The 20381-nt window shown below is 44.4% G+C and overlaps 1 protein-coding gene across 2 annotated transcripts in view; it reads right to left on the bottom strand.

Moving 5' to 3' along the window:
• EPHB1 (EPH receptor B1) overlaps positions 1 to 20381 on the bottom strand; it is a gene marked incomplete at both ends in the record, with an annotated part of 419149 nt that overhangs the window by 74956 nt on the left and 323812 nt on the right. For both annotated transcript variants that reach the window (XM_084232252.1, XM_084232253.1), the window contains 3 exons: positions 6459 to 6523; positions 7310 to 7418; positions 11848 to 12010. In XM_084232252.1, coding sequence (XP_084088378.1) covers positions 6459 to 6523; positions 7310 to 7418; positions 11848 to 12010 — 337 coding nt within the window. The remainder of the gene's footprint in view (positions 1 to 6458; positions 6524 to 7309; positions 7419 to 11847; positions 12011 to 20381) is intronic.

The following is a 20381-nucleotide window of genomic DNA, read 5'->3' as shown; positions in this document are numbered from 1 at the left end:
ACTGAGAAAACAGCTTTGAGGTTATCACAGTAATTAGGTGTAAGATAACAAAGTTTTCAACCAGAAAACCATAATGAGAAGAGGCAAGAGAAATTTCATGGAATATTGACAATAGCATTTGGTGAGTAATTAAAGGAGGGAATTAAGGAGGGACAAAAAGAATTCAAATCCATGCCAAGACTTCCAGAATCATGGTGCTATTAACCAGGTAAAGGGCTTCGGGAAAGGAAGTCTACTCTCAGGGAAATTTGCACATGAGTTTCCAGACACTGAATGCACAGATGAAATATGCAAGTGTGTGAATGTCAGTGGGAAAACTGACATTGGAAACAGCTGGAAAATTGGTTCTGGTGTTGTGGATCTGGGAGGCACAAGGGTGGTTGTGGAGGCAGTTAATGTGAAGGGCTGAAGACATGCTAGTTTCTTGGAGGAAACCCACCAGGAAAGGTTGATTGCCACTAGAAACAGTTTGTTCCACCTGCGTCTAGGGGTCGAGGCCAGGACATTGGGTGGTGGTTTTTTCCAAGAAGAGTGGAGGCCATGCGTGCCCACCAGGCCTTCAGGGAGAATTTGAGAAGGTAGCCCTAGGGTGGGTGATAAGGCTGAAGGGAAAAGCAGTGGATCTGAGGAGGAACTTCCTTCTACTTTCTGATTGGGGATTCATCATGTCTTCAAGATTTGGTCTTAACACCATGGTCACTGCCTAGTATGCATCTCCAGAAGGAAAGATTCTTTGCTATTGAGAAAAGCTTTCCAGGAAAAAGATCTTGCCATTTCTTGGATCTCAGTGACCAGGACAGGCAAGTCCTTCCAGGCAAGGCCCACTGAAGCTCTGCTGGAAACCCAGGGCAACCATCAATGAATTTGGGATTAAAAGAGTTAACATGGTTTCTAAAAGCTCTGGCTTTAAGCCAGCAACAGATATATCGGTGAAACTAGCTCATTAAATTTATTTGACATTTAATAAGCACCCACTGAAAACTCTGCCACCTTCTACACCTGGGGGCCTTTCCTCCTCTATGGCCCTCATTTACTCAGGCCCTCATTTACTCAGGCTCAGTGGCTAATGCTCCTGTTACCTGCAGAAGAGGCAGCCACATTTTCCATGGTCAATCTCCTTCCTCCAGGTACACTTGATTTTCACCCTGATGCCCAAGTTGATTTCCAGGGGACTGGAAGCTCTGTCCTCTACAGTTCTGAAACACCTACCAACCACAGTCAAGAAAGCTGGGTGTGGGCTCTTGGAGCTAGCTACCTAGTCTCTGCTTGAATGCTCCCAAGGGCAGAGAGCTCACCTGCCCACAAAGCAGCCTGCCTCTGCACAGGACAGCTCCAGTTTGGAGGAGGAGGTGGTGAGTGATATCCTTATACTGAATCAAAGTATATTCATTCCGTGTTTTTTGATCATGATCCACAATAGCACCTTCTCTGCTTCTGTGCATAATGCCATTATGCTTGATGATGACCACATGTCCTTGCCTGCATTTCTTTAGCAACAGATTGGTGTTTCCAAGTCTTTTCTATAAGAGACCAGGACTTGACACTTGCCCAGGCAGGCTGATCCTCTCTGGACAGGTGCTTTGCTGACAATGTCCTTTTTGAAAGGCGATCCCCAGAACCACAATCACTCTGGATGTGTTCTTACCAGCACAGAGGAGAGCATGTCCGTGTATCACCTTCTCTCATCTGAGCTTCAATTGGGATCACAGAGACAAACAGATCTGAGCTGAAAACCTGCAAATCACTAATTCCAAGACTTGGGAGTTACTTGCCTCCTCTGAGGCTTTCTTTATTCACATACAAAATCTACCTGATAGGATAGATATGAGAATTTCATTCGTTAATGTAGGTAAAGTGCTTAACACAGTAAGTGCTCAAAATTGGAGGTTGCTAGTAATATTATGCTGTATTGGTAACAGTGCTTGGCTTTTATCAGCATCTATCACTCATTAAACATGTGTTCAACTAAATAGGCTTTATTTTTCTTTCATACAAATGCAGAGCAAGCCAGGTCTCTTCCTTTTTTTATATACTGCATTATTTTTGTTTTAACCTAAACACTAGATTCTAGATTTATCCCTATAACATTTCATCTTGCAGATTTCAAATTAGCATTCAAAGCTGTTGTGCAGTTTTGAATTTTGATTCTGTCTTCTATGGTGTTAGTTATGCTCTCCAACTGTTACCTACAAACTTGATAAGCATCCCGAGGTTTGCATCCGATTTATGAATTTAAAAAACAATCAAACAAATAAGAAATTGAATTAGACAAGGACTGAATAAAGCTAGCAACTTCCTTCCTGGCTGACAGAGTCCCTAACCTGCTTTCTTTGGTGTGAAGACAAGCTGCATAGCCACTTTAGCACACTTTCTCTTAGGAGATTAGTCAAATATTTTTGCCAAAATAAAAGTTCACTACATCAGCAGTTCCTCTCAAATTTATTAAACATGTGACCCTCATAAATGAGATGAATGAAGCCCCAATAATAATTTTTTCTTAATAACGCTGTGTTGGTTCCCATTGATCTGATTTTGGTTTTAATGCCCAGAATGTATTTGCTTCACACTTTCTTAAGGATTTGAAGGGACCAAGCAGGGACAAAGCTCATCCTCCTGCTCTGTAATCTCAGTGCTCTGCCCTCTTGCCTTCTGTGGAATTTAGAGTTTGCCAGTCTATGGTCTTTGGGCACATACCCCATTTGTTTTTGTTTTTCTCAAAGTTTAATAGTAGTAGCTCTGTGATTCTCCCTGCAGTTGCCGACAACATGGAGATGATTCTCTTATGGTTGCTTTTTGAAAGTCCCAACCCCTTCTAAGTCTTTATCTTCCTCTCTCCCCACCCCTATCCATTTCACCCTTCCTCCAAATCAGTGAGGTGTCAACCAGTGTTAAATGAGTAGTTACCTAGCCACAGAAATATCTACCCAAAGGTAGAATTAACCAGAACTTGTCTAGATTTCCAAGCCTACCCTGGCCTACCTGAGTCATTCTATCCAGGCAATTTTCAGTCAACCCAAGTTGCCTGAGAATTGGTGCTCAGGAATCATGAGTGACGCCATTTGTCTGCCGGATGCCGGAGACCCATCCTCCTACCCAGTCAGCCTTGACATGAAGCAGGGGCTCCAAAGTGCTTCTTCCTCCCCGCATCCAGCACCACAGCCAGCACAGCTGCCCTCTCCAGCTCGCCTTCCTCTATTCTCCTTCACCAAATCCAAATCACCCTTTATGTGCCTGCTGGCTTTGCTCCAGGGTTGGAGGTGGGGCAAAAACCAGTCCCCAGAGAGCATGCTGCATTCTCAAATTGTCCAAATCTACCAGGTCATGAGGGGCTAGAAGAGACACTGCATTTGCAAACATTTCTGTGACATTTCCTTCAGCCTGTGGTGCCCTGTGTTCTGCCTGCAGGTTAGAGGAGTTAGGCATTGATGAAAGGCTGAAAAAGCTGCTGTAGGTTTCCGTTTGCTCCCAGGGCAGTAGGCCCTCGGAGCTCGGGTTACTGCCCACACCCCACAGTGAGGTGCTTGCATGTGCATGGTACAGGTAGAGTCCTATGCATTCACTTAGCAGGGGCATCGTCAGCCTTTCTGCCTCTTTCAGTGAGATACAGAGGCAGGACCAACAAACCACCAACCAAGATACCCAGGATTAATCCTCGAGCCATCCTCACCTGCCCCTGACCACCAGGCACCTTGAGCCTCTGCAATCTGGGATGAGCGTGGGCTCTACTGCCTGACGTTGAGGACATGTAGTCCACCTTTGCCACCTGTGAGCCTTAGGACCTGAATAAGTGTCCTAACCTTCCTAGATTAATGCCTACCTCCTAGAGTGGTTGTCAGGGTTAGATGAGTTGCAATGAGCTACCAGAATACAGTTCCCAGCACATGGCTCCAGGGAAGCTTTCTGTAACTAATCATCCCTCCTGAGCCTGTGTTGGGCCAGGCCCATCCTCCATCAGGACCGACGTTCCTTCTTCTGTTATATGTGTGCTGAGCCTTTCCCCCGCTCTATACTCCCTCGACTGTGATTTTGCAACAGTAATAGCTGTAACCAGAGTGACGAATGTTTACGAGAGAAAACGCACTGATGCAATTCAATGCATGAGTCTATGAGTTGAGAGAACCTGGGTGAAAGAAGAGTCAGGTATCAGGGACTGGATACAGAGTACTTATGAACAGTGGGAAAAGACATTTATAAAAGTCAAACTGAATTAAAAAGAAGACAGACATCTGAGGCAGCCAAGGAAGTGAACTCTGGCCCACTGAGAAATCTGTGTCCACCCCGAGTCTCAGGAATGGCGACTGGGAAGCTTGTCAACCTGTGTCTTCAACTGTCCTCATTGGTTGCAGCAAGGCCACTGTTACTGCAAAAGGATTATTCTGGAAACCAAGGAAGCTTCCTTCTGTCTCCTTAGAGGTGACAGAGTCCCCTGGAAGGAGGCTATGACTGCTCGGGAAGAGGCCCTCTGTGTTGCCGGCATGGGCTAGCCCAGGGGAGCCGCCAGACCTCAGGCTGAAGTGGTCAGAAGAGCACTAAACTTCATTTGAACTTGATGCTTGGGGACCGTCTGCCACATTCAAGGGGTGATGGCTACTCTTAGCTTGCATACCTTCGAAAAAGGGGGCTCTTTGCTAAAGTACCCCATTTCCTAGTCTTTAAAATGGCATTTCTCCTTTTGAACCCAAATTTGCATCCTCTGCTTCAGGCTGACATGGTGGTCTCCAAATGTTTTATCCAATATGTTCACAGGATGCCAAATCTGCATTGGGCTTTACAGTGGCCCTCAATATGGTGAGGAGTCAGCCTACAACAGGGAGAGGGGCCATGATGGAGGCCCGAGGCAGGAGCAGAGAGGCAGGGAAGGAACACATCACTTGAGAATCATAGATACAATCAAAATCTTTGTTTTCCAACTGGAAAAGCTAAGGTTCCTCCTGAATGAGTTAATGTACAGGTTAAAGAAGTAAAGCATCTGTAGATTTTGTAGTGGGGTACAGAGTCAGGAGTTAGAAAAAGAGAGAGAATACAAAATGTGTTTCTCCTCTGAAACCAGTGACATTTAATTAAAATAGAGGCAGAGGGTGGCCTTAAGGGGGAATGAAAGGGGGGATCCATGAGTGCTGCAGGAGCTATGCCTGTGATCTCAGAAATGGGCCTGGCTCCCAAACCCCAAGCCCTGATTTATGCTGCTGATTGTGGAGCACAGAGGGAGTGTTTCAGAACCTGTGAGCCAGTCCAGAGTCCACACTCACCCAGGCAATGACAGTCTGGGGCAGCAGCCCCTCTGGCAGGGGATTCATCTTCTACAAAACCTGGGCAGGTGGTTTTGGTCTTGGATTAAAAGCCCCAGGAAAAAGCCACATCCACAGAATGGCCTCTGCATGGCCCAATCTTATACAGGCCATGCAGATCCTTCACAGCAAAAGTGCTAACAAGTGACCTAGCATTGCTCTCGTGCCTCGGGAGTGCCAAGGGAGGAGTTTGGTCCATGAGAACTTTTGCCTTTGAGTTCCTCTGTATTCCCAAGAGGCACCCCTGGCCCACTGAAGGCAGGCTCAGTGTGTATGAGCCTGTTTTCCATGCTCCCTGCAGATGATGAGGAAGAACAGGGTTTACATCTCGACAGGGGGATTTAGGTGAGATAAGGCTTACAAAGGCAGCCTGTGGCAGAGCACCAAGTGCTGGGACAGATTTCAGAGGGCATCTGTGGAATTCAAGCGGAGTTATTTAGAAACAGAACATGTGTGCTCCTAGATCTAAGCTGACTGCTCTCTGGAGGCAGGAAGGGGGCTGAGCTGACCTAATGGGACCTTTCTCAGACACTGCAATGCTGTAATTACACAGATAAAAGATAAATTTTTCATAAGACTATGCTGCACGTTAATGGGAAAGAAATTTAGTCATAAAACTATTATATATGTATGTTTTTTAAAAAAAGAAGTAGGATAATGAGTGAGAAAAACTTTTAAAGGTACTTCTTAAAAGAAAACACTTGGGAGATATCCCAACACTTTGGCCTCTTGGGCTCTGCTATCTTTTTAATTCCCTACATTCATGTTCTCTGCCTTATCAGTGAATTTGGTTAACACATTCCCCAGCCGCTCAATTGGATAAGATAAGGCAGAAGATGTTAATAGAGAACTCTCCATCTTTTCCCACTGAGTCTGATTTCAGGATTCATTGACTTGCTAAACCCAATCTTCCCCCTGCATTCCCTGTCCTTTAAAGGCTTATCACTGCAGAAGATAATCTATCCGCCAGGCGTGCCATGAGTGCCCACAATGGGCAGCTGGCAGACGGGCAGGCAGCCTCGGTCCCTGGGGACCTGCACAGAGAGGTGGGCACTGGGGCATCCGGGCCTGGAAGGGGGTCTATTTGGGCCCATCCAGTCTGTCTCTAAGCACTTACCTGCTCTATTGTGCCGCTGGCCAGGGGTCAGCAATAGTCTACTTTCTACTTACCTCGGCCGGTGCTGTAGTGCTGGAGCTTATCACTGTACACAGCCTCTTTGCTGTAAGCCCTTTTTCTGTGAACACAAGGAAGAGGAGCTCTCTCAGATGAGGAGCACATCTACCCCATGGCTCTAGGAACCTCTGCCCAGGCATCTTGGGACTGGGGTGTCTCACTTTAAGGTGTAGCTCCTGTAAAGTCAGCCTCTGGCTCGACCAGAGGATAGGCCTGCTTTCAAGTCAAGGTCTTTCAGAGGTCAGGCACTGGTTGGGGCAGAGGCCCTATCATGCCCATTAGCACACTGGGTGCACAGCAGAAATGCTCAGGAGGGGTTAAGGACAGGGCTTCACACGGCAGAGTCTGGGCTGACTCCCCAAGGCAGCAGCAACAGGGTTAAAAATTCACAAGACCTTAAGGGCCACCCCCCTTTTTGGAACTGTGGCTCTTTTCCTCCTTGTCTCCTCTCTTGCCTGCCTGCCAGGGGGGTCTTGGCTCTCTAATGGACCATACAAGGAGGTGATGCTCCTTCGGTGGGTCAACAGCCTTTGGGTAACTGTCACTGGGGAAAGCTGTTGTATCTTTGGGGGAGGGGCTAAAAGTCTGGCTAAAATGAGGTTTGAGGGTGGATGCTATTTACTGACAGCCTTGCCCAGATCTTAGAGTGGATTTTATTCTAGGCACAGAAAAAATAAATAACCTAGAGAATTTAAGGCTGCCTGATTGAGATGGACTGGTGATTGTGTTTGACAGCGTGTCTGATTGGTCAGCCCAGTTCAGTCTGCATGGTTTGGGAGGGGCCTGCAGGTGGAGAGGGGCTTCTTGGGTTTGAAGAGGCAGGCAGGTGTGGGAGTGGAGCCCTTACCTGCTGCAGACAATAGAGATGGCCACCAAGGACACCACGAACACGACCCCGGCCGCCGCAGAGCCAGCAATCAGAGGCAGCTGCTCCCTCAGCTCGGACTTGTAATCATCTAGGTGAGAAAGGGGTATTAGAATCCTTCCTCTGTGCCCTTTGCTTACAGCTGGTACTCAGTGCATGACACCAGTGGCCCTATACATATACACTGATCAACAACAATAAAAACAAAACAGCAGATAGAATCCCAGGACTAAGAGCCAGAGACATTCATTCCCTGGAGCAGAGGTGACTCCAATCTACCTCCCCCATTTGGAAGGTCTCTCAAAGGATTGTCAGGCAAGCTGAGGGTAAGTCCACTGAGAGGTGGAGGATGAAGTCCATTGCTGAAGGATCTTCTAAAACACAAAATTGTTGAAATATAGCAGAGCCCACAGATTGACCAGGCAGCAGTGTACAGAGGATCTGCAGCAACCAGCCAGCTCTGCACCGGGTGTTGTGAAGGATAAAGAAATGCCTGAGAAATGCCTCAGACTAGTGCTCTGAGTCTCTTACTCAATAAAACAAGATCAAGATTTCTGCAGAGTTAGGACCATGATGTATTACACAGGGGAACTGGAAGCCCATGGGTCACAGAGGTGAACAGAGCTTGTCCAAAGCCTGGCTTTACCATGGGCAAGTTTCGTGGCCTTGGTCACAGGATTCAGTCTCTCTGACTCCTTGTCTGTTGAAAACAAATTCCTTTTGAAATCAAATCATGATGACATTTTCCATGTCTGATCTATCATGGATGCTCTGAATTCTAACTCTCTTTTCCTTAATCCTTATAAAGTGTTTGGCTTAGCTGGCTATTACTATTTTATGGTTATTACTTTACTTGGAGGTAAGAGGCTATTATCTAATGTTCAGGATGGAAAATACATAGGTAAATTTATATATGTGTATATGTGTGTGTGTATACATATATATATATATTTATATATATATATATAATTAGGATTGCCAGATGTAGCAAATAAAAATATGGGAGAGTCAATTAAATCTGAATTTGAGTGCAAACTGGTCTAACCACTACGGAAAGCTGTGTGGAGATTCCTCAGTCTACTAAAGATAGATCCTTCCACATGATCCAGCAATTCCACTCCTAGGTATTTACCCAAAGGACACAGAAACATTAAATCAAAAGGGCACCTACTCCCCTATGTTTAGAGCAGCACTATTTACAATAGACAAGCTATGGAAACAACCCAAATGCCCAACAATAGATGACTGGATCAAGAAAAGGTGGTATATATACACAATGGAATATTACTCAGCAATCAAAAAAAATTAACTCATGCAGTTTGCAGCAACATGGGTAGAGCTGGAAGGGATCATGCTCAGCGAAATAAGCCAGAAAGAAAAAGAAAAATACCGTATGGTCTCACTCATAGCAGGAATCTAGAAAACCCAAATAAGGGACCAGGAAAAAGACTAATTGTAACAAAGAAAAAAATCAAAATCAACAAGCAACTATGAACCAGAGACACACTACGGGGGTGGGGGGAAGGAGAGGAGGGATTAGGGTCAAAATAAGGGGGGTGCAATTGTGTGGTGAATATAACCAAGATGAGAATGCATACATTGTGCAAAAATGAAAAATGATGTAAGAATTATATAAAATAAAATATACTAAACATTAAAAGAAACTCACTTTGCCAAACTGATCATGACAATGGAAAAAAATTAAAAATAAATATGAATTTCAAATAAACAATGAATAATGTTTTAGTTATGACATGCTGCAAATATTTTGTGGGAGATGCTGAGGCTAAAACATTATTCGTTATCTAAACTCAGCTTTAACCAACCATCTGGTATTGTATCTGGCAACCCTTATGACTACTTGTCGAAGTGAGGGTCCCAAGCCCTGCACCAGAACTATCTGGTTTGACTGTAAAACATGACTATATCTGTGACTCTCCTCAGACCTACAGAATCAGGATCTCTGGGTGAAGAGCAGGGTATTCCCATGATTGCCCAAAACCTAGGCTAATCTTATGTACCCCGATGTTTGGGAATCATCTTCCAACTCTGTGGGTGCAGCGAGACTTCTAAGAAAATCATGTTATTCTTGAAGCCTCCCACTCTTTAGAAATCAATATTAAAGACTAAAGAGGTAGGATTTCAGTTGCCCTCAGCTGACAGCTTTGTGTAACATGTGTTCAAAAATAATTAATTTGAAAAAAGAAAAAAAACACAAGGAACCACAGTGAGGAGTCCATAACAACATCTTTATAAGTTAAAAATTTCATGAAGCAATGTGACCTTCAGTTTTTAAAACTGATTTCCAGAGTGGGAAGATTTAAGAACAACGTCTATTCTTTAAAGTCTCTTTCTCCACTCACACTTGAAAGGTGCCATCCAAACATTGGGGAACACAAAAATCACAGAGAGTGTTTGGTAGGCACACTGCTTTATAAATGGTTTAAAAAAAAATAGACAAAGGGTCAGAAAAAAGATAAAACTTGCTAGTAACCACAGTCTGAGGCCTATAGCAGGCGAGGGGGGAGGAGAAGCTTTGTAACAGGACCGAGCATAAGGGACCGTGGAGATGGATCACGGGTTCTATGGTGGTGAGAGAACTATGGGGACTACACTTGAGGGGAGAAATCAAATTTTGTCCAAACATTAACAATGATGCAGAAAATGGATTAATTTCTAAAATAATAAAAATTTTAACATTAGGCAGCTTGTCAAAGGTTAGCACATTGTAGCTAAGGTCATCTGAGACAATAGAGGCACTGCCTATATGAAACTCACCTATCCTGAGCAGGGTCCTTGATCCTGGGTGGGGTCCCCTAGGACCTGTCTCCAGTGACCCCCATCACTGATCAGCCTTCAGACTCGCCCTTGTGCTACCACAGTCCTGAAGCCTCCATAAACATCATTACTACCAATGTGTGAGCCTCCGTCATTAAGATAAATACTCTTGAATTTGGCCTCTTACCAGAACTCTCTTACATCTAGCCCCTCTTGGGTTTACAAAACTTAACTGCCAAATGTAAAAGGAATAGCCTTCTTGGGAGGAATTTGTTACTTCTTGATTTGTCTAGCAGAATTATCAAGAGACCAGTACTCAGAGCATTTTGAGTTTTGGGCTTTTAATCCTGTGTGCCTCCTGATGCCAAAGTGCCCATAAATCTAGGTGGTAAGTGAGGTGCAAAGAGGGCTACGGAGCCCGTAAGGGAAAGAAGATAGTCTGCATTCTTTCCAGACCACCAGCATCATTAACCTGAATAAACTGGTTCACCTTTTCACCTTGTCTCACCATCCTCAAAATACAAGTGAAAATTCACCTGAAATCAACTCAAAGCAGGCTACAAACCCCAATCCCACAAGGGCTAGATGGCTCACATGAAAGCCTCCAGGTACAGACGCAGTGGTAGGCACCTCATGGGGGTAGCAATACCTCACATGCAGGACAGATCCTCACACTGGAATGCCCCCTAACTTCGACTTTGCTTGCAATGTTTCACAAGAAAATAAATATTATGATTTTATCTGAAATCCTCTGATTTTTAAATGGTTCTAATGAATTTTAAAATTGTTGAAAAAAATATGAGTGAGTATAAAGTCTCAAGCCCTATCAAGTGCCTAGTCAGAGGGTGCTGGCCTAAAATAAAATTTTATGTGAAGGCAGACTGCTTTCTCCATCATATGCATGATAAAGGGAAAATCAAAGACTGTCCATTTGGGAGGCTGGGAAAAGATTGACATTTCAAGAACTATCAGGAAACAGCTCATAAATGAATACATACATATAAATAGATAGGTGGATAGTAGATATAGAAGAATGAACTCATACACTGTTGCAAAAAGGCTAATGACTAGAAAAACACAGCCATGCCTAATGGGGAAATTGGATTTTCATAACTACTAAAGGAGGTGATCTCAGAGGACAGGGGAAGGTTGTTATAACAGGAAATTAATAAAGCCCAAAAGTGGAAGACCTTGGCTTGGCTTAGTGACAGACCTTTTGTTCTTGGGGACAACTTAGAAAACAATGGCCTCTGGAGGCATCTGAGCAGGACTTTCTTAGAGATCGCATATGAAGCTGCTTCAAAAATTTTGAGAGGCTGGGGGCAAGGACTGCCTCACTCCAAATTTTATATCTCCATGTCCTTCTTGGAGACCTTGGCTCATGCCATTAGCTCTGAGCTCTGTTCCCAGCCACCAAGAACAGAGAAGTAAATGGGAGTGAGGGTCAAACAACAGGACCCTCTGCCCTGGTGCAGAGCCAGGAGAGTGCTTGACCCTGAGATTTATGTGGTTTTCTCTGCTGTGCACTGGACAACCACACCTGCTGTCCTCAATACATTTGGTACAGAGACCCTTCCAGATGACCTGCCTGGTGAACTGGACAAGTCTACAAGACCCAATTGGGGCCAAACCCTTCCAAGGGAATTTCAAAGACAGTCAGAGGTTGCCATTTTGGCTGCAGTGGGTTTCCTCTCCTGCTCTGACTGCTTGTCTAGTGGCCACGTCACTGGTTCTCCTCTTACCATCTGTCAGAGTCTGGAAGCACATCTTGCCGCTGAACTTGCCATAGCCGGCCACCGTGCGAGCGCGCACCTGTACCACATATACCATGCCTGGCCGCAGGCCATCGATTCGTGCTGTGTTAGTCTGGCTCCTGGCCATGGAGGAGTTGAACTCATTGTGTTCCTGAAAAAGCAAGGGTTTGAAAGGGATCAGCAGCAGATTCTGAGTGCTGCAGCCCAGCCCTTCCTACCCTGGAGTACCCGGCCCATTAGTTCTTGGTCCTGCAGATCTGCTAGAAGTTGCCACCAGCCACAGGTGATCACTCTGAATAGGGACAGACTAGCCTGGAGCAAGGGAATGAAAATCATCTCTGAGCCACTGGGATTTTATGCTCTGAAGAGATGGGTCTGAGCAAATGGCTGAGTTCTCAAAACCTGGCTGGGAGTTCATAGTTATTTTCTATCTCCCCCTACAGGGTTCAGAAGTAGAGTTACAAAGCACACCCAGTTTTGCAAAATCCTGTGAAGTCTCTGACCTCAGCAGAAACAACAGAGCAACAATCTGTCTTGCTTCTATTAAGTCCTGATCTTGTCTGTCCTCACCCAAGATCTCCCTGGTGACTTCTCACAATGGGGGGTTCTAGATCACTCCTTAAGGTCACTCAGGTCCTCAGACAAATGGCTTTGGGTACACTCTGGATTTCCTCCCATGCCTGTTTCTGCTTTCACCTTGGCCTGTATGTCTGTCTGGTTCCCCATCCTCCAGATGCACCCTTACCCAGCATGTAGGAGGAAGGTCCTGTGCTCTCCCCTCCCACCCCCGTAAGGTCAGCCGCTTTACCCCCTTTGTCACGCTCTAATAACTTCTTCCCTGCCCCTGTGGCTTGCACACAGTGTCCTCTGGTGTCCACAGATATTACTTGTGTTTCTCATCCTGCTGGCTCTTTCACCCATCATCAGTGCTGTGAAAGTGCCCTTGCTTTCTCTCTTCACTCCTGTACCTGGACATTCGGTTTGTGCCGGGACTTCTGTGTAACTACCTATCTTTTCTTTCACTCCTTCTCCCCCACCCTAATGCATCCACATCTCTTTTCTAAGAAAAGATCTCTATGTACCCTAAAACTACTATCAGATAAAAAACCAAACTCCTAAATTTAGGTTTTTAGCCCCGTCACAATGAAGTCTCTCACATCCTCCTGAATCATCACTTGGCTGCCCCTTCAGGGACCATACCCCTTGCCACCGGGCCTTCACTTAGGCTACTTTCTTAGACAGAAATGCCTCTTTCCAGGGTTCCCTAAACCTACACTGCCTAAGACCTCCTCTTTTAGGAAGGCTTCCTTCAGTGTTCTATCTCATGGGGTTTCCTCATTGCTGTCCTTCATCATTATACCTCACCCTCCACATCCTCATAAATACCAGCCTGGTTTCAAGATGCATGAGCATCATTGGAGATTATGGGTTATCCCCAAGTGTACAGGAACAAAAGTGTAGCATCTGGGTCTGCCCCATCCTCACTATAAATCTTAGAGCCTAATGGTTACATCCAAATTGGAGCTCTTGCATCAATCAGAGGGGGTTCCCATGTCTATGTGTTAATCTAGGGTACTGTAACAGTTCTGAGTGCAAAGGTTCAACATTCAAGAGGTATGGTGATAAATGAGGGGAAAGCTGATGACAAGAGATGTGCAAGCCACATCTCCATTCACAGGCCAGAGAAGCTTGGGTAGTTGAGCAGATAAAAGAACACAGTACAATGATAAGGTGTTACCAGCCTGAAAATATGTACATGTCTACTTTGCAAAGGCACAGATGACCTGAAGTGTACCCATTCATTCATTTGGCCAGGTAGTCATGTTTATACATGCTCCCATGTGTTGTGCCATACGTGGGCTGCAGATAGCAAGGCAAGGACCCTCACCTCAGGGATGCAAAATCCTGTGGGTGGACCAGATGATAGCAGTGTTGATTAAGTGACTTGGCCAAGGGTAGCTCAGAGAGCTGTGAAGATACAGCAGAGGGTCACCCAGCCCTGAGTGATAAGGAGAGTGAGAGTGGCTCAGAAAAAGGCTGATATGAGTTGAGTCACAAAAAATGAAAGAAGTAGCTACACGGACAAAAATGGAGATTGAAAACTGAATAGAATATCCCATGAGAGTAGAACAAAACATGCAAAAGCAAGGTCTAAAGGAGTTCAGGAGTCTGTAAGTAATTGGGTATATCTGGACAGGGGGAAGAGATGAATAATGTGGTAGCAGTTGTAAGGGATCGCAGGTTAGAGAGAGCTTGAACAAGAGTTGAAGCTCTTGTGCACCCTAATGCATAAGAGGCCCAAGTGCACCCTAATGAAAGGAATAGCCATTTGCCGGGAGACACTGCCAGGAGGTTCTGCCCTTCCATCATTTGATCTATTTGAAAAGAAGGTGGATCACCACTACCCCTACCGCCAATTGGGAATTCAGTATAAAGAAGGCCATCTACTCTAGAAGAATGTCATCGAGAACTTTGGTCACTCCTATCTTGACACACTAGAGGTCTGATATCTAAACCTTTAAAAATCACTGTATCATCTTGCTGATTAGGACAAATCCCATTGTTATAAAAATCCAGATGAGTGGATGACCTCTGGTTTTACTAGAATCTGATGGAAGTGTGCTCTGCTGAGAAAAAGGGAAGTTCTGTTACTGAAAAATGTGTTTTGGGGTATTGGCATCTGGATTGCGAAGACCAAACATTTACCCAAAGTCATTTTATAGTCCACACATTCTTCAAGAAGTCCAGTGATTAAAATGAATACTGGTGCTTGTTCCCCACAAAACCGTTAATCAACTTCAGGCAAATGAGTCAGAGCAGTGAGCAAGGTTTTTTTGGTCAATTATGAGAATTATGAATTACTTTATAAGCATGTGGGAGACAGAGGCTACAACTCTATCTTTGGAGAAGAGAGACCAGCCCTCCCTATGTTTCTCCATCCCCAATATGTAGCACAGAGCTTGCACCCCCTGGGTGCTCAATGACTTGCTGCTAAATGAATGAAGAAACAGCATACTTCAATCCTGCTATTTCACCCAATCGATGAAGCACAGATATTGCTGAAAGGTCTGAAAGAATTTCCATATGAGAAAATGATCCTAAAATTTGAAGGGTTGAATTCCCAAGGCTATCCCAGCCCATTCTAGCCCAGACAGTTAATATTAAGAGCAAGTAAACATCTAAACACTTAATCATTAAGACAGCCGAGAGCAGATGGAGATGCTCCTCCCATGGTTTGCCTACAAGCGCTGACACCAGGAGTGAAAAGTGCTACAAGACAGTAAACAAGAGAGAATGATGAATGGAAATGTATTAAAATGGGGAAGGAGATGAACATGGATGAGACTCTGAGAATGTCACCAGCTCAATGGCATCTGAGCTCTCTATTAATGAGCTGTTGGAGGAGGCGAAAGCCTCATTGATTCTATTCACGGTGCTGAAATTGAAAGGTGTCCCAAGCACGAACTGAGAGGGTGAAGTGGAACAGGAGATCCAGGGAGGGTTTTCAGAGGTTAAAAAAATACAGTTTATGGCCAATTATCCATTTTTTAAAAAGAAACAGATTGGACCCAGCCATGCCTATCTACTTACATATTCCTACGGCTGCCCTGCCGCTGCCAAGGCAGAACTGAGGAGTTGTAAATGGCTCACAAGCTAAAATATTTACTATCTAGTGAACTATTTGATTCACCTACTTCTGGTTTAGAAGCAGTACAGGATGGAGGGGTAGTGTCTTTTGTTCCTTTGAGTTGAATCCTAGACATCTACTGGGGGGAATTCGATTTGTGTTTGCAACTTCTAAATACCAGGACTCCATGCCTCGTGGAGAAGGGAGGCATGTCACTCTGGTTATAAGCTTTTGGATTTAAAATTAAGATACAATATCTTATTTTAGGGGGTAAGCTAATTTTTTAAAGATTTATTTTATTTACGCAAGAGCTGGGGTACAGGCCAGAGTTGCGGGAGGGTGAAAGCATTCACCAGAGACAGAACGGGGAGCAGAACAGTCAGACGGATTGAAAGCACTGCTGAGGGGAGCAGCGGGTGAGACAGGAGAGGTCTGCCTCACCATGTGGGATTCTCCCTGGCTGGCCGGGAATCGAACCGGTGCTACAAAGGCTGCGGAGAGCTTCACAGGGCTGCGCTCAACCTGCTGTGCCACCGGGGAGGACCAAGGGGGGTAAGCTAATTTTGAGATCTTCAGCATGATTGGGAAGATGATTGCATCCAGTCCCATGCTGAGCTCAGAAGATTCCATCATATAGACAAATAAAAAAATGTCTATAGTTTTGGTTCTGTGACTTCCTCACTATAGCCTGTGTGATCAAGGTAAGTCATTTAACCTTCTGTGGCTTGCTTCTATCATATGTAAATTGATTTTACCTGATGGTCAAGTATCTCTCTTTTATTTCTTCTAAAGATCAGAGCTACTACATCTGTGAGTATCTGGCACTTGATAGGTACTCAATATATGATGAATTATTACCACCATGGTTATTATTTCAAAATATCCTCACTGGATAATAGCTTTTCTTTACACATATTGGAAATGGTCAAGACAATATAAAGAATTCTATAGTACAGCACCATGTAAGGGAAAGAGGGGTCTACAGTACTGTACTGAAAGGCAATCGATGCTTTGGCAGAGAATCTTCTGTGTTCCCCAGGAAAGCTCTCCAACCTCTGGAGTGGGGACAATAATATGCTTCACTGAGGTGCAGCACTGCCTGAGGCAGTGCATGTGCATGCGTATCTGCTAATATTAGTACAAATTACTGAGAAGTGAAAACATGGCCTGAGATGGGAAAATAAGCTTCCTTCATAGCATCAAAGGTTGAGGTTAATGACAGTTCTTCAATTAGGGTTTTGCATGTAAAGGGAAAGGCAGTGGAGGAGCTTTAGTGTGATTTGGGAACAAGGAGTCATGGGACATGGGCATGATGGTTTCCTTTCTGTCTGTCATTATGTTAGGGGGAAAAGGATGTCCCAAAGCAAATTCCATATAGGCTTTGTGGACTCCACCCCCACCCCAGGTCAAAGCCAAAGACACTGGGAACTCCAAATCCCATCACCACCAAAGGGAAGGTGGCTGGGACCTGAGGGTGGGGTTAAGCAGCCAGGTGGATACAAAAGGCAGACACGTGGGCTTTTGGGGGGGCCTCCATTTTTGGCTCTCGGCCAGCTCGCAGAGTGACTTTGGGTTTCCAGGTCGTCGGATCGGGTAGGACGCATTAAAGACTTTATTTCCCTATTTTCTCCCTGAGTTGTATATTTTCCTTATTTCTTTTTCTCTTGTAAATAAACCTTTTATTAACCCTTTTGCGTGTGTCTGTAGTAGAGTATTCATAAGTCCCTTTAAAGCGCGCGGGTGAGGACCCACAGCCAGGAACCCGTTTAATATCGGGGTTGCTCTATAACAATTAGGGCTGTTGGCACAGCAGCCAAGGAAGGCAGGAGGTCTTTTATGTATTTAGCCCCTTCCCAGCACAGCCACTTGCTGCAGGTCAAAGACTATGGGCTCATTTCCTACTATGTGACTGTAGGCAAGTTTTGTTTGGTTTTGAAACTTTTTTGGGTATTGGTTTCTTTACCCAAAGCAGCGATATTAATATTTACCATACTGGATTGTGAAGGAGAAAGCAGACAAAATTTATGAAGTCTCTGGTGCCCAATAGGGGCACACTAGGGAAAAACTGTTATTCTTTTTCTGAGATGAGCTACAAATCTCAAGTTCATGTTGGGCAGGGGGAGGATAGGTAGAACCTTGCTGAGACTGCTATCACAGGCATACACCATACAACAGCCATACACACATTTCAGTTCAGTTGAGCTGTTCAGTTCACTTTGGTGATGGCATGAAACCATGTGATCAACTGGTCCAAAGAGATTGGTCTGCAATGGAACTGAACTGAAAGCGCAGACATAAAGCCACACATATATGGACAAATAATCTATGACAAAGGAGCAAACTACATGCACTGGAACAAGGGCAGTCGCTTCAATAAATAGTGCTGCAAAAGGATGAAACTAGACTATACTACCTCACACCATACACAAAGATCAACTCAAAATGGATAAAAGACCTGAATGTAAGACCTGAAACCATACAATATATGGAAGAAAATACAGGCAAAACACTTCATGACGTAGATGTCTCAGAAACATCTTTTTAATTTTTATTTTTTTTATTTTTTAAAGATTTATTTATTTATTTATTTAATTTTATCTATGCAAGCACTGGGTACAGTCAGAAGCGCAGGAGGATGAGAGAATTCACCAGAGCCAGAGCGGGGAGCAGAGCAGGCAGAAGGACCGAAGTACACTGCTGAGGGGAGCAGCGGGCGGCAGGAGAGGTCTGCGCGCCATGTGGGACCCTCCTCCCATGGCCAGGGAGCAGCTGGGAATCGAACCGGCGCTGCAGAGGCTGTGGGCAGCTTTGCAGCCCAGCGCTCATCAGCTGCGCCACCGGGGAGGCCCTAGAAACATCTTTAAAGACTCATCCCCTGAAGCAAATAAAATGAAGGGAAAGAAACAACTGGGACTACATCAAATTGAAAAGCTTCTGTACTGCAAAAGAGACACCAAGATGAAGAGACACACCAGAGGTTGGGAGAAAATATGTGCACTCCACAAAACTGATAAGGGACTGATCACAAAAAATCTACAAAGAGCTAACACAACTCAAAAAAACCAAAATAAAGAATCCAGTCAAAAAAGTGGGCAGAAGAGTTAAAAAGACACTTCTCCAAAGAGGAAATGCAGATGGCCAACAGGCACATGCAAAATGCTCAACATTCCTTATAATCAGAGAAATGCAAATCAAAACCACAGTGAAATATCACCTCACATCAGTAAGAATGACCCACATTAATAAAACTAAAGACAACAAATGCTGGGGAGGTTGTGGAGAAAAAGGAACCCATTTACATTGCTGGTAGGAATGCAAACTGGTCCAACCACTATGGAAGGCTCTAAATTGAAGACATTCAGGCAGGGATGGGGATGGAGAGGGATCAAAATGGGAGAGAAGAGCACAAGAGTCTATGGTGACAGTTCATGGGTTTCTTGGTGGTTGTAATTTTATGGCGACAACACCTGAGAGTAGAAATGAAATATCGTACAAAAAATGAACAAAGATGTAAAAATATACAAATAAAATTTTAAAAACTGAAAAAGAAAAACATACTGGTCTGAAACATTTGGAAAGTCAACATTTAATTTATTAACTGACAAAAAATTTATCAGGTAAATAAAGGCCCTCAAATCGAAGCTGATAGGATATAATGGTGCTTATGACTCCAGATGGTTTGAATTACCACCAATTCACTGAATTATCTGAGTCAACTATCTGTAAAACCCAATGTTCTCTAAATAGACTAGAACAATACCGAAATCCTCACTTTCCTTACAAGTTCAGGTCTAATGGCTGAAGGGGATATCTTCTCAAGAACTATATTGGTGACCCGCCTGACCTACCACTTTCAGAAAGCTAAACTGCTATCATTTTATGAATGTAAAAACTGTGACCTGGTCTGGTGAAGTCACCTGACCATGACAATTTGGCTGGTTAGTTAAGCAAGACAAGATTCCAGCTTCCCATGTAGTCAGGTTCCACTATTCAACACTGCCCACACTTGGAGGGTTGCAGACTCCGTCCTCCATCTTCTCCTTACTTACACTGGTTCACCGGAAGATCCCACCCAGGCTCAGGGCTTCCATACCACCTACATACTGACAACTTCCAAAAGGACATCGCCACCACAGCCCTCTCTCCTGAGCTCCACACATATACATGCAGCTGCTCAGTCTGCATGCCCACTGGCCTATCTCAGAGGCATTTAGACTCAGAGCTGAACTTCTGTCCCTACACTCACCCCAAACATGCTTTACCCACAGAGATCCTTCTCTCAACCAGTGGTGGATACATGCCCTCTGGTGGGTCAGACCAAATCCCCCCTGCTCATCCCCAACATCTGAAATCTAACCTGATGGAAATCCTCTTAACTCTGTCTTTACTTCATGTATCAGGAAACCCACTGTTTCCCCAAGCCTCTGCCTCCAATGATTCAAGCTATCATCATCCTTGTGTTATTTTTTAATTTTCTTAATTTATATGCATGTATTTTACATCATTGTTCATTTTTGTACAAGGTATAATTTCTCCTCTCAGGTGTAGTCCCCATCAAATTCCCACCACTAATTCACCTGTGCACCATCACCATAGTCCCTTGTGCTTTCCCTCCCCTGTTTTGACACCTCTGCCTCCTCCTCCCTTGCAGAATGTCTCTGATTTATAGTTGCCTGCTAGTTTTTTTAAATTTATTATTATTGTTATTATTTTTTTTCCCTGATCCCTTATTTGGTTCCCCTATATTCTTCCATAATCCTTGTTTTAGAGGATTATAATGTAGTAGGCCTATTTTCCATGAAACAGCCAGAATGATTCTTTCGAAACATAAGTCAGATTTTGTCTGTTTGTTGGTCTTAAACTTGCTATGGATCCTCTTGCTGCTCAGTGGAAA

This window comes from Talpa europaea (genome assembly GCF_964194135.1).
Source record: "Talpa europaea genome assembly, chromosome: 4".
Classification (NCBI taxonomy): Eukaryota; Metazoa; Chordata; class Mammalia; order Eulipotyphla; family Talpidae; genus Talpa; species Talpa europaea.
This window is presented reverse-complemented; position numbering and strand designations above follow the sequence as displayed.